The sequence below is a fragment of the Sapajus apella genome, unplaced genomic scaffold (assembly GCF_009761245.1).
Source record: "Sapajus apella isolate SASKATOON/1434 unplaced genomic scaffold, GSC_monkey_1.0 scaffold20, whole genome shotgun sequence".
Lineage (NCBI taxonomy): Eukaryota > Metazoa > Chordata > Mammalia > Primates > Cebidae > Sapajus > Sapajus apella.
Window position 1 is genome coordinate 10,649,473 of NW_022436960.1, and position 14,314 is coordinate 10,663,786.

General features: G+C 48.8%; 1 protein-coding gene and 1 long non-coding RNA gene across 4 annotated transcripts in view; one reads left to right on the forward strand and one right to left on the reverse strand.

Moving 5' to 3' along the window:
* RIN3 (Ras and Rab interactor 3) overlaps nucleotides 1-14,314 on the reverse strand; it is a 173,767-nt gene that overhangs the window by 10,450 nt on the left and 149,003 nt on the right. For 2 of the 3 annotated variants that reach the window (XM_032287593.1, XM_032287595.1), the window contains one exon: nucleotides 1,560-1,691. The exons of the other annotated variant lie outside the window; for it this stretch is intronic. In XM_032287593.1, the coding sequence (XP_032143484.1) occupies nucleotides 1,560-1,691 (132 nt within the window). The remainder of the gene's footprint in view (nucleotides 1-1,559; nucleotides 1,692-14,314) is intronic. 3 annotated transcript variants of the gene reach the window in all.
* On the forward strand, nucleotides 6,704-9,773 carry LOC116557860. Its single transcript, XR_004271734.1, has 2 exons — nucleotides 6,704-6,751; nucleotides 6,975-9,773. It is a non-coding gene; the product is annotated as an uncharacterized LOC116557860 (long non-coding RNA).

Consider the following 14,314-nt stretch of genomic DNA (forward strand, 5'->3'; position numbering starts at 1 on the left):
TGGGTAGGTAGATATGTGGATGGGTGGATAAATAAGTGGGTGGATAGGTAGATGGTTATGTGGATGGCTGGGTGAATATGTGAATGGGTGGGTGGATGGGTAGAGGAGTGGGTGGATGAGTGGATGGATGGATGGATGGATGGATGGGTAGGTGGATGGCTGAATAGATGAATAAATGACAGATGGGTGGGTGGATGTATGAATGGTGGATGGGTAGATGGATATGTGGATGGGTGGATGAATATGTGGATGGATGAGTGAATATGTGGATGGGTGGGTAGGTGGGTGGATGAGTGGATAGCTGGATGGATGCATGATGGGTGGGTGGATGACCAGACGGATGGATGGGTGGGTGGATGGGTAGATGGCTGGGTGGTTGGATGGATGAGTGGATGCATGGATGGATGGGAAGGTGAACGGGTGGGTGGATAGATGGCTATGTGGATAGATAGATGAATAGATGGATGAGTATATGGCTGCACTGGGCTGAAGAAACCTTGGCTTCTCTCGAATACCTGGACCTCTTGGAAGACTACTTGTTCCAATTACAGGACATTTTTAACTAAAGAGAAAAAAAGGTAGATACAGAGGTCCCAGTGACACAAGCCAAAGTTATATATGACAGCAAATGTCATGCCTTTAACACGCTCCCCTGAGCTGTCAACAACTCACGGAACTATCTTATCAAACTATCACCCCAGAGACTGGAACATGCAAAAAAATGCGAACAGATGCAAAGACAGTCTGCTCATCTCAAGAACCACAAAGCCCAAGGGGGACCCTCAGGGCCTGGGAGGATGGTTCCATCCTTTGAGGCTGATGTCTCAGAGGAGAACTCAGGGCTCCGTCAGAGCTGGTATCTGGGTGGCTGCCCCTCAAAAAATTCTTGGTAGACAGGCTGCTGAGGCTAAGTGGGTGGGAGGATGTGGTGAGAAGGAGAAAAGGGGAAGGGAAACTGAACATGGGGTGGACCAAACCACACCTCTGCCTTCATCCTATTGGGGAATGCAAGGCTTCTTACCCAGATCATTAACCTCCCCCTGATGAGAGGTCCTGACCCAGGGCTTATGAGTAAGGGGCCTGGGACCACCCCTATCTAAGAACTAATCATCACTCTCTGTCAGACTTACTGTGAGCACTACATGCCACTTCACCCCATCTTTTACATTACCAGCTCCTGCTGTTCCTACTAAAAACCTTTTCCCTTTTTTATCAGCTGGCTCCTATTTATCCTTCATTGCTCAGCTCAGAAGTCACCTCCTCCAAGAAGCCTTCCCTGACCACACAGTCTGGGTAACATGCTCCCATGCCTTCTGGGCTTCCAACTATTCCAGCACTTGTTACATGGAGGTGGCACAGTCTCTGGACTGGCTCATGTTTTCTCCTAATCTGTGAGCTCCTGCCAGATAGGACCTGTGTAGGATTCACATTCACATTCATAGCTCCAGAGCTCCATGAGTCTGGTATCCGGCAGGTGCTACTGGGCCACCTGGAGTGCCCGTGGTGTGGCTGAGTTGGGGGTGTGCAATGCACCCGATGGGTCGGGGGTGGTGACTCACCCTCCCCCAGCTGCAGGGCGGGGTCCATGAGTTCCATCATGTACTCCACATTGAGAAGCATCTCCGTGAGGTTGCTGCGGGCCAGCACATACATGAGCACAGGCAGGAAGTCATCCGCCCCATAGGGCTTCCCTGGGAAGAAGAAGGAGGCAGAGGGAGATGAGTTCCAGGCTCTCCTTGGGAGATGCCCTCTGCCCAGTGTAGGGGACAGTGGTTTGCTGAGTGTGGGTGGCGATCCCTGGAAGAGGAATGTTCCTTCTCTCATGACTCACTCTCAGGACAGAGAAGACCCAGGTAGCAGCCTCCTCGGAAGGCCTGAGAAACAGTCCAGGTTTACGAAGAAGGAACTGAGAAAGTGCCCTCAGCTGGGATGAGCAAGACCCTGACCTTCCCCTTTCCTAATCCTCCCTCCCCATGACTGCCCCTTGCTGCTTGCTTGACAGTCAGATTCACGTCACACCTATTTGCAGACCCACCCAGAAGCATTCATGGGTTCTGGGAAGGTTCTCTGTCCCCATTAAGCATACATCTCCCTGCCACCTGCAAAACAGAAACCTCTTCCCTCACCCAGATACTCCGAGACCTGAAAGGTCACCATTCAGCCTTCTTCCTATCTTTAGGTTAAACAGTGCCCTATCCTAAGGCCGCCTTTTAAAATGTAAAGACCCCCGGAAGTATCAACTCATTACTACTGTCTTTGAGGGTGATGTTCACAGGGCTCAGAGCATCCAGCAACAGACGCCTGGCATGGCAGGTGGAGGGCGCTCTATAAAGGAACAATGGCAGAAAGGCGGGTGGAAGTTGGGTCCGAAAGATGCCTTCCCGGTGTGCTCTCGGCTGGCTCTGAAGATAGCCCGTTTGGCAACACAAAGCCCAAGGCTAGAACTGTGGGTGGAGAATTCTGAGCAGAACAGAATCTCCCTGCAGGCCCTTAGCTGGCCTTGTGGCCAGCCTCTGCATGTGCACTGGGAAAATGAGGCTTGGGTGAGCAGTTCTGCATGGTGGGAATGGCCGCGCCTGGTCCCCAGCCCACTTCTCACTTCCTCTAAGCAAAGGGAGTCCAGGCTCAGGCAAAGGTCTCCAGACTCAGCTGGGGGTTACCAGCTCTGAATGTGGCCCCAGAATAACCCATGCTGGTGCTGCTACCTTTGTGATTTGGGTGAGATGAATGATCCATCCAAGCACAGGCCAAGCAATTTATACCTCCTGCAAAAAGTGTATTTCTTAACATGTTCGCAAAGATTTAAGTGACCATCAGGAAATATACCTGATAAAACAGTAACATCTAAATAAAAATTTGAAAACCATCAGGACAAACATAAATTACCAGAGGGACGATACTATAGGAAACATAAAAATACAAATAAACAGTCAGCTGGGGCCAGTGGCTCACGCCTATAACCCCAGCACTTTGGGAGGCCACGGCAGGCAGATCACAAGGTCAGGAGTTCGAGACCAGCCTGGCCGATATAGTGAAACTCCGTCTCTATTAAAAATACAAAAGAAAAATTAGCCAGGCATAGTGGCAGGCACCTGTAGTTCCAGCTACTTGAAAGGCTGAGGCAGGAGAATCACTTGAACCCGGGAGGCGGAGGTTGCAGTGAGCCGAGATCGTTCCACTGCACTCTAGCTTGGGTGACAGAGTGAGACTCCTTCTCAAAAAAGAAAAAAACCCAAAAACCAAAAAACAACAACAAATAAGCAAGAACCTATACAACTACTCTTTTACAGCAGCAAATTTGGCTTTGAATTTCCTGCTGGCCAAAGCAAAGAGGAAAGCACAATCAGTTACATTCTCACTGTCCATGAAGAAAAAATACACCTATTTCTTGGGGGAACCAAATTATTTTTCTAACTCTTAGCTTTAAAGTAAATTTTTCACAGATGGCTTCATTTGGGGACATGAGAGGCCTAAGTGGCAAGTTCCTACGGCACACGGGGGTGTTTCACTCAGTGATGGCCCTCCCATTGCCTCAGCGTAGCTCATGGCAAGCACTTCCAGGGGAGGAAGCAAATTTCTTTTTATTTTTTTTGAGACAGAGTCATGCTCTGTTACCCAGGCTGGAGTGCAGTGGCGTGATCTCGGCTCACTACAACCTCCGCCTCCAGGGTTCAAGCAATTCTCCTGCCTTAGCCTGCCGAGTAGCTGGGACAACAGGCATGTGCCACCACTCCTGGTTAATTTTTGTATTTTTAGTAGAGACGGGGTTTCACCATGTTGGCCTCAGCCTCCTAAAGTTCTGGGATTATGGGTGTGAGCCACAGTGCCCCGCCTTTGAAACACGGTTTCACTCTGTCACCCAGGCTGGAGTGTGGTGGCTTGATCTTAGCTCACCTGCAACTTCCATTTCCTGGGCTCAAGCAATCTTCCCACCTCAGCCTCCTTAGTAGCAGGAACTATAGGCACACACCACCATGCTTGGCTAATTTTTGTATGTATATATATTTTTTTGTAGAGATGGGGTTTCGCCATGTTGCCCAGGTTGCCAAATTTCATAGTGAACTCTGCACGTCCGCATCTGTCCTGGTAACAGTGAGGCTGTGGCCTCCCTGAAAAGAAGACTTCAGAGACCTAAATTGACCCTCCTGGGCAACTACAGGCTACACTGCTGAAAGGTGCAGTGTGAAGGCAGGGTCTCCAATCCTAGACCTGGGTTCAAATCCCAGCTCCACTACTCACCAGCTGTGGACTGTAGCAAGCTCCTTCCTTCCTCTCTCCTTGGCAGGGAGGTTGGAGAACAAGGTGCCTGAGGATGTTTGAGGATTAACTGAAATGGGGCAGGTGGTCAAAGCCATAATGAGGCCTGAGGCCAAAGGAAAACTGTGTGCCCCACACATGTTTATCAAAACAGCCCGTCAGATTTTGAACCAGGTGGAAAAAGTTAATGAATGCGCTACACTCAAGAAACAATGACTATATCTAAAATCTGGCTGCCAATCTGTTTGCTAGCGTCAGCTGTCACAAATGTATGTGGGCTGGGAACTGCAGGCTGATTGGAAAAGACCACTCCTGTGGCACAGAAGCACAGGATCATAAAACAGACAGCCTGACTTCACTGAAAATCTGAAGGCCAGGCGCGGTGGCTCACGCCTGTAATCCCAGAACTCTGGGAGGCTGAGGTGGGTGGATCATGAGGCCAAGAGATTGAGATCATCCTGGTCAACATGGTAAAACTCTGTCTCTACTAAAAATACAGAAATTAGCCAGGTGTGGTGGTACACGCCTGTAGTCCCAGCTACTCGGGAGGCTGAGGCAGGAGAGTTGCTTGAACCCAGGAGGTAGAGGTTGTAGTGAGCCAAGATTGTGCCACTGAACTCCAGCCTGGGCGACAGAGTGAGACTTCATCTCAAAAAACAAACAAACAAAAAAAACAGCCAAAAATGTGAAGGCCAGGCATGGTGGCTCATGCCTGTAATCCCAGCATGCTGAGAGGCCAAGGCAGGTAGATCACCTGAGGTCAGGAGTTCAAGACCAACCTCGCCAATGTGGGGAAACCCTGTCTCTATTAAAAATACAAAAATTGGTTTGCATCTGTAATTCCAGCTACTCAGGACGCTGAGGCACGAGAATCACTCAAACCTGGGAGGTGGAGGTTGCAGTGAACCGAGATGGCACCACTGCACTCCAGCCTGGGCAACAAAGTGAGACTCCATCTCAAAAAAAAAAAAAAAAAAAAAAAGTCAATATTTTATTCATCATGACTTTTGCATTAATTTTTATTTAAAAAAAATACTGCATTAAAATAGTACTTATCTTGTCACATGAGCCCAAAGTTCCACTCTTAGTTATATATACACCTGAGGGAAACAAAAAGATATTTCCACACAAAGACCTGCACACAAATGTTCATGGCAGTATTGGTCACAATAGCCAAGAAGCGGAGACAGCTCCATGTGTCCATTACTTGTGGATACACAGGCAAAATGTGGTGCATGCAGACCACGGAATAGCCTTTGGGAATGAAAAGGAACAAACTACTCATACATCCTGTGATACTGATATTTATTCATTTCTTTGAGACTAGGTTATGAGACTGGCTTTTTTTTTTTTTTTTTGGGTAGAGACGGGGTTTTGCCATGTTGCCCAGTCTGTTCTCAAAGTCCTAGGCTCAATGATCTGCCCGCCTCAGCCTCCCAAAGTGCTGGATGACAGGTGTGAGCCACCGTGCCTGGCCACTGTGATACCAATAGACTGTGAAGATATTATGCTAAGTGCAAGAAGCCAGCCACGGAAGACAACATAGTGTACGTATGATATGATTCCATTTGTATGCAATGTCCAGAATAAGCAAACCCACGGGGACAGAAAGCACATGAGTGGTTGCCTGGAGCTGGGCCGAAAAGAGAATGGGGAGTGATTGCTAATGGGTACAGAGTTTTGGAATTGGAGTAGTTTTAGTCACATAACCTTGCAAATATACCGAAAACCACTAAATTGTTTTAAAAATTATGTGTGTGTGTCTGTGTGTGCGTGTGTGTGTGTATATATATATATATATACACACACACACACGCGCGCGCACGTGCACGCACACACACACACACACACATAATTTATCTTTGTGGTTGAGTTTCTAGGGCATTCCCCTGCATTCTGTCCCTAAGATGAGTGTCTCCCTCACCTCCCCCAAATCCTGGCCTTGTTCTTGGGGCCAAGGCTGGCAAAACCAGCACTTGGTCAAGGATCACCAGGGCTGGGCCTGCAGACAGGGAGACAGAGGATGTGAGTCAGAGGCAGTTCCTGTCCGTAGGACCCTCCCAGGCTGAAGTCCACGGCCCTGCCAGGGGCTGTGATTTCAGGGTCACATTCAGCCGACCCAGGGGGCCTTGTGTTTCTTGCCTGCAGTTCTAGCCTGGTGTGACTAGCAGTTGCGTCCCTTCCTCCTGCGTTGTCCAGTGTCTATTTTCTTTTTCTTTTTTGTAGATGGAGTCTCACTTTGTCTCCCAGGACAGAGTGCAGTGGTGCGATCTTGGCTCACTGCAACCTTTGCCTCCCAGGTTTGAGGATTCTCCTGCCTCAGCCTGCTGAGTAGCTGGGATTACAGGCGCTGGCCACCACACCCAGCTAATTTTTGTATTTCTTTTTTTTTTTTTAGTAGATTCGGGCTTTTGTGATGTTGACCAGGCTGGTCTTGAACTCCTGACCTCAAGTGATCCATCCGCCTCAGCCTCCCAAAGTGCTAGGATTACAGGTGTGAGCCACTGTATGCTCAGCCCAAGTCTCTATTTTCAAACTCTATTCTAAAATTCCTTTTAGCCAGGACAGGACTTTTAGCCAATAAAGACTCCATTTCCCATCTTCCCTTGCAGCCTAGGCGGCCTCCTGCAGTATACCACTGGCACCCTGGAGGCCTCTGTCATTTTTGTCCAGTGAATGTGGGTTTGCTCATGGCCCGTACTTGTTTAATTTTTTAGACAATGCTGTGCCTAATGACCCGCCTTTCTGGCCACACTCAGTTTCTACATCTGCAAAATGGGCCAGCAACACTGGCGCTGATGACATCATGTGATGCAGAGGACACCCCAGATGTCCACAGGGCCATGGGTGAGAAACCCTGCTTGAGGGAATAAGGACTTTCAGCCAAAGGATGGGCCAACTAGGGCCCTAGGTCTGGGGACTTCAGGGCGGGCCGTGTGGGTGTGAGGGGAACAGGAAGGGAAGGAGCCCAGGACTGCGGCTCTGTGCCCCCTGGCTATGGAAGGTCCTTTGCTCTTCTCCCCATGTTTTCCTTGAGGAATCTTGGCTGACAATCCCATGTTCCTATTAATTCGACTGTCTTCCTTCAAGATCTACCTCCTCTAAGAAGTCCTCCTGGGCTGCCCCAGGGTTCCTGGTACTTACTCCACTTTCCATCTTCCAACTTGAGATGACATGCTGCCTCCATCACCTTCCCACATAACATCTCACTGGGCTGCACCACAGCCCATTCCCTGACCTCTGAGTGCACGCTCCCTTCTCCAGGACTTTGCACACATAGGTTCCTCCTGCCTGGGAAGGCAGGGATGGAGGCTGTGTGAGCCAAGGTGAGTCACTAACCCTCTCTGAGCCTCTCTTGCATCACTGCCTTTCCAGCCCCCAGCATAGGCTTGGGATGTAGGCTGTTGCCAGTGGACTGAACTGTGCCCCATGTATGTTCTTACTGGGTACCACTCTGTCCTGCCAGGGGGAGGTCATGGTCATAGGCACCGGATGTGCTGTGGGCCTTACATAGTGGTGTGCTGGGAAATGCTTAACAACTGGCTTTCTGCAGGAAAAAAAATCAACCTTGATTTGTAGCATCTGCCAATTTCCATAATCTAAATATTTCCACAACTTCGAACTTCACGCTGCCAACATGAACACAGCTGGGCAGAGATGCACACAGTGAGCTCCCACGAGCTGCTGCGAGCCGACTCGAGCACACCATTGGCCTTAGTTCATCACATCCAACCACACTGTGAGGACACTGAGGCTCAGCGCCCTACAGCTGATCAGCAGCGGAGCTGGGACTAGAATCTGGGTCTCTGGCTGTTGACATTCATGAGAAAATATCCATACAGGCGTGATAGCTCCTCACGGACCAACACAAGCTTCAAGCATCGTTTAAACGCACAGGGCCCCAGCCCATCATTTTGGCAGTTAGGACTGCACTCTCCTTCCTGAGAAGCCTGGAACCCCAGGCTCAGGGCTCAGCCCTGACCACATCAGGGCCTCAGGAAGCACCATTGGGATGCTGGCTGCAAAATATTTCCCCTGTGAGCTGAACATCTGTCTTGGGTGGACCAGAGATCACGTCCATTTGGCTGTGCATCCAAAAGCCCTGCTGGCTGTAGCCTCTGCTTCCTGGTGATTTCTGTTTTCTTTTTTGCCCAGTCACATCTGGTTGCCATCTGTAGTTATGGGGGTAGCCGATCACAATTCAAAACCCTGGGTGGGGCTTTATGCATGTTTCTTTGGCTGGGAGATTTTGGAGAAGGAAAGCTCTGTTTTAAGATCAAAATTAGCTGAACAGTACTCAGCTGGGTCACACAGACAGTGAGGATTAGAAAGGCCCTAACTCTAGCCTGGGCAACATAGTGAGACTTTGTCTCTACTGGAAAAAAAAAAAAAAATCAGCGGGGTGTGGTGGAATGCATCCATAGTCCCTGCTACTCTGGAGGCTGAGGTAGGAGGACTGCTTGAGCTCGGGAGGTGGAGGCCGCAGTGAATTATGATTGTGCCACTGTACTCCAGCCAGGGTGACAGAGCGAAGAAGCATTGTCTAAAAGAGGGGCTAGCAAATTTTCTTCTGTAAAAGGCCAGAAAGTAAATATGTTTAGTTTCATGGGCCACACGGTCTCTGTCCTAAATATTCAACTCAGTACTTAGAACATAAGCAGCCCTAGATGCTGACTATATGTATGGGTTGTGTTCCAATAAAACTTGTTTTGCAAAATCAGGTGGTGCGCCAGAGATGGCTGGGAGGGCCACAGTTTGCAGACCCTGATGGAGAGGAAAGGATTGAGCATCTTATCAAAACTACTCCCCCTGCCCCACCCGGGCCCCCATTTGTTGACTGGGCTCTTATTGAAAGCCAGTGGCTGGTGCTGCAACTCTGGGGCAGCACGAGGCTCATCACACTGCCTTGCCCTGGCCCTTGCTCTCCATCACAATTCCCACTTAAAGTCACTTTCTTCCTCCTGGAAGTCTTCCTTGAAGACCTCCTCTACTAGGCCCAATGTCTTTGTAATGGTTCTCCCCAGTTCTGGCATTGCAGAATGGGAAAATCAATATCACACGTTAACTCAGAGAGGCCTTCCCTGACCACCCTGCCCCAGGACAGCAAATTCTTCCAACACTCCCCAGATGCCCCGACCCTGCTTTATCCACCCCAGTTGCACATTTCACCTTGGGGGATATATTTTGCATTTCTGTTTACTTGTTATTGTTTATCTCCCCCACTCGAATGTAAGTTTTATTCAGGCAGGGACCTTACCTTGCTCAGTCTTCATATCTGACACCTCAGTGGTGCCTGGCCTATAGTAGGTGTTTAATGAACGTATTTGCTAAACGCATGAATGAATATCATCATCACATTGCAAGATGCTTGCTTGTTTAATGTTTGTTTTTCGCTTGAATTGTGAACATCCTAAAAACATGGACTGGGTCTTCCTAAGTTTTGCTCATTGTCAAAAAAAGTTTGCTGAATCACTGAATGAATGAATTTACTTGATAAAAATGTATGATACCAAGAATTAGAGACCATTCAGAAGAGCGGACTTCAAATCTGTGTTTGCAGAGGAAGGCTTTGGTAATGGGAACCTTATACAGAGTTGAGCTTCTCTGGTTGACTCAAGGTGGAGCAACAGGGCTGGCCTGCTCATGTCCTTTCAACCACGACCCTCTACTGTCCCCAAGGTGGCCCCCAGCTATGTCTGTGGCCCCTAGAGAGTTTCCTGGGAATAGTTAGGAAACTACACTGATCTAGTCAGAACTCTCAGCTGCACAGATGACAGAACTGAAGCCTAGGCAGGAGAAATGGTTGGTTGGAGGTCACTTGTAAAGTCTGTGGCTGTCATGAGATCAGAAGCCAGCCTCCTCCCTCCCACTGAGCTCCTTGAAGCCACCCTGTTTGGTTGCTTGCACTTTGCACAGAGGTTGGTTAAGTCTCAGTTCTGCTCTCAGCAACAGTGTATACCTGAGGAAATCACTCCAGTTCCCTGGGTTCCTCTTCAGAGAGTTCACCCCGCAAGCCAGTCAGCTACGCAGGCTGTGGGCTCTGAGGCCTGAAGCCACAAAGTCCCACTCTGGCTTGAGAAGGGATGAGATTGCAGGCACTGCAAAATGCAGCCATGGCTTGTGTCTGTCTGTTCTGAGGTCATCTCTGACCTCAGGATGCCCTGGGGAGGCAGGCTGGAGAGGCCGGGGGGTCCTGGGTTTCAGCAAAGGACCCAGGTTCAAGTCTCAGGTCAACCACTCACCTACTCAGGTGTGACCCTAAGCATGCTACTTAACCTCATTGAGATTTAGTTTTCTCAGCTGTAAAATGGGGATAATCACAGTGTCCACATCCCCTGAAGTGTCTGTGAGGATGACAAGACAGATGGAAGGTGATTAGCATGGAGTAGTAAATGCTAGACATAATTATTATGGAAGACAGGAGGGGAATGTATCCTATAAGCCTTAGAACATGACATCTTAGGGGGCCTGCACTCCATTTGTGTTATGGGGTGAAAAAGCTGTCTTTCAGATGTCCATGACCCCTCTTCCTGTCAATCCCTAGGGAGACCTAGGAAGCCTTCCTATGCATGGATCCCTGAATGACCATATGGAGCATGGCCCTCCACTCCCAACCCTTCTCCATACAACTGGACTTACATGAGTGAGAAATACACTTCTGTTGAGTTAGAAATAGGAGGGTTTATCTGTTATAGCAGCAAATGTTTCCTTAACCAATTATCTATCTACCTTTCCTTAACCAATTACCTAGCTATCTATCTGTAGTTATCACAAAAAGACTACAAAGAAATTCACCAACATACTATTGATCAATTTGCAACAATAAACATGAGTGACTTTGATCATCAAAAATCAGTTTAGTTTTCTTTTTCTTTGAGACGGAGTTTCGCTCTTGTTACCCAGGCTGGAGTGCAATGGCGTGATCTCGGCTCACCGCAACCTCCATCTCCTGGGTTCAAGCAATTCTTCTGCCTCAGCCTCCTGAGTAGCTGGGACTACAGGCGTGCGCCATGCCCAGCTAATTTTTGTATTTTTAGTAGATATGGGGTTTCACCATGTTGACCAGGATGGTCTCGATCTCTTGACTTTGTCATCCACCCGTCTTGGCCTCCCAAAGTGCTGGGATTACAGGCGTGAGCCACTGCGCCCAGCCTTTTTTTTTTTTTTTTTTTTCTTTTGAGACGACTCTCGCTCTGTTGCCCAGGCTAGAGTGCAGCGCTGCGATCTTGGCTCACTGCAACCCCCACCTCCTGGTTCAAGCGATTCTCCTGCCTCAGCCTCCTGAGTAGCTGGGACTACAGGCGCCCAGCACCAGGCCCAGCTAATTTTTGTATTTTTAGTACAGACAGGGTTTTACCACGTTAGCCAGGATGGTCTGGATCTCCTGATCTTGTGATTCGCCCGCCTCAGCCTCCCAAAGTGCTGGGATTATAGGCGTGAGCCACTGCGCCCGGCCCAGTTTAATTTTTTTAAACAAAGATTTAAAAAAACCAACAGCTTGACCTACCTCCCTGTCCTCTCTACCCCCAGTCAATGTTATGAGGCCCATTATTCCATGCCCCTGGGCTCCCCATCGAAAGCCCTCCTCCCATCCAATCCTCTGCTGCTGCCCTTGCCTGAACCAGCTGTGGACTCTTGACTTTATGGTCCCTGCCAGGGAAGTGGATGGCAAGGGACCTGGGACTCTATCATCACCCAGCTGGCCCCCACATCCCAGCACCTGGGCATGAGTGTATTCGATCCCGGAAGTCGGGCCATATTTCCAGAAGCTCATGGGGGTGGTATCAGGCTGTTTACACAGACTACTCAAGCAGCTAAAAAGGCAGCCTCTGGCTGTCAGTACCCTCTGGGGTGCCTCCTGCTTGGGATTCACATTAGAAGATTCCCGAACTGCACCCCTACCCTCTTTTTCCCCCTCCCATCTTAAGGCGGGTTCTCTGGGCTTGAATCTATTTCTCCCCAGCAGCAGGACCAGCTCTGAATGACTGGTCTCAGACATCAAAGAGGTGGGAATGACTTCTTTGTCAAAGTAATAGAAGGGATGAATCTAGCAGCTAGAAGTTCTAGCTGCTCTCACCAAGCCTCACGAAGTCCCTGAAGAATCCAGTCTGCTCCTGACTCCAGGAGGGAGGGCCAGTTTATCCAAAGCCATTTGCTTCTGTGAACTCCCCAATTTGCCTAACCCAGGACCCTAAGGTTGTGATAGGAGAAAACATACTTGACCAGGATTCTGAAACTTGGGGTCTATTCCCAGGCCGGCCACTGGCATGGTGATGGAAGCACAGGCTTTAGAGTGAGGGAATTCTAGGTTTAATCCTGGCCTTATCTTTCTGGAGAAGGCAGCATGGCCAGTTAACTCAGGTCTTGTGTCTCCATGTTTACCCCTTTCCTCACTGTTCCAACAGGTCTTGCCAGTGGCCCGCCCTATTTTATTCCCGTTTCAGGTGGACCATGCAGGTACCACATCAAGCTACTGTTGCCTGCATCGCTGCAGTGAGGCAGGTGGGTGAGGCATCTTCCCTGGAGGTGAGGGGGCTGGGAAGACTAGAGGCAGGGCTAGGGCAGGGAGGAAGTCAGGAGTGGTGGCCAGGGAGGGCTGTTTTCTGCTTAAAGCAGTCAGTGGTGGAGGAAGTAGGTCAGAGGCGGAGGTAGGCAGGACTTGTCTCTGTGGGGTCACTCACAGCTCCCAGGGCTCAATGAAGGGCTGCTGGGCTGCAGCCACACCTCGGGTAGCAAGGCCATAGACTACACAGCTGCCCGATCAACTGCCAGAGGGGAGGCCTGAGCTGAATGCCTGGGACCTCATTCTAAAATTGCTGAATGTCAAAGTCAGAACTGAAGTCAGTTGGGATCTGGCTGAGAATGCCTGACCTCAATCTAATCATCAGGAAACATCTGACAAACACCAAATGAGGAACTTTCATTAAGAAAAGGTGGGGGGCGGAGAAAAAAACCAGTATCCCTCAATTATCATTAAAAAAACATCCATTATCGTTAAAGGCTGTGGAAATATAGTCACGCGAGGCATAACGAAGTTTTGGTCAACGATGGACCACATATATGACGGCGGTTCCGTAAGATCATAACGCAGATTTTTCCTGTACCTTTTCTACATTTAGTTATGTTCAGATACACAAATACTGACCACTGAGCTACACTTGCCTGCAGTTTTCAGTACAGTCACATGCTGTAGAGGGTGGTAGCCTGGGGCCAATGGGCGAGACCATATAGCCCAGGGGATAGTAGGCTGTGCCATCTAGGTTTGAGTGAGTAGCTCTAAGATGTTTGCTCAACAGTCAAACTGCCAAATGACACATTCCTCAGACTGTATTTCCATCATTCCGCAACAGATCTGAGATATTCCAAATTAAAGGAGGTTAAAGACACATGACAAGCACATGCAACATCTAACCCTTCCCTAGATCCTGAACTTGAGGGGGAAATTCTAAAGAGGACCTTATTAAGTCACGTGACAACCTGGAAGTTTAGATAAAAACCATTGTATTAATGTAAATTTATGCAATGGACAACTCTACTGTGGTTATGTAAGAGTTATGTAATCTTACATACATATGTATGCCACAAAATACCTAGGACAGTGTTTGGGGGTAAAGGACCCAGATGTATGGAACGTACCCCTACACAATTCAGAAAAAAAATTATGTATGCAGAGAGAGAAAGAAAATGATGAAGCGGAGGAGGTAGGATGTCAACAATTCATAGAGTCTGTAGGTGTTCCTGTTTCTATGTACTATTTCTATTCTTAAGAGTTTTTGAAGTTTGAAATTATTTTCAAATGAAACGTTAAAGAAATAGAACCCTTGAAACAAAATTCCATGAAGAACCCCATGTGTAAAACAGGTACAAGCAGCGTTGTCTGGGGCGGAGCTGGCTTGGGACCCAGCTTGTCCTTTGAACCTTTGGTGGCCCCTGGGGTGCCTTGTGGAACCCATCTTGGAAACCACTGAGTTCAACTTCTCTATTTTTGGGAACGTGGCTGGGAGGCAGCTGTTCCTGCATCCCAGCATCTAAACACTCATTCATAAATTCTGACCCT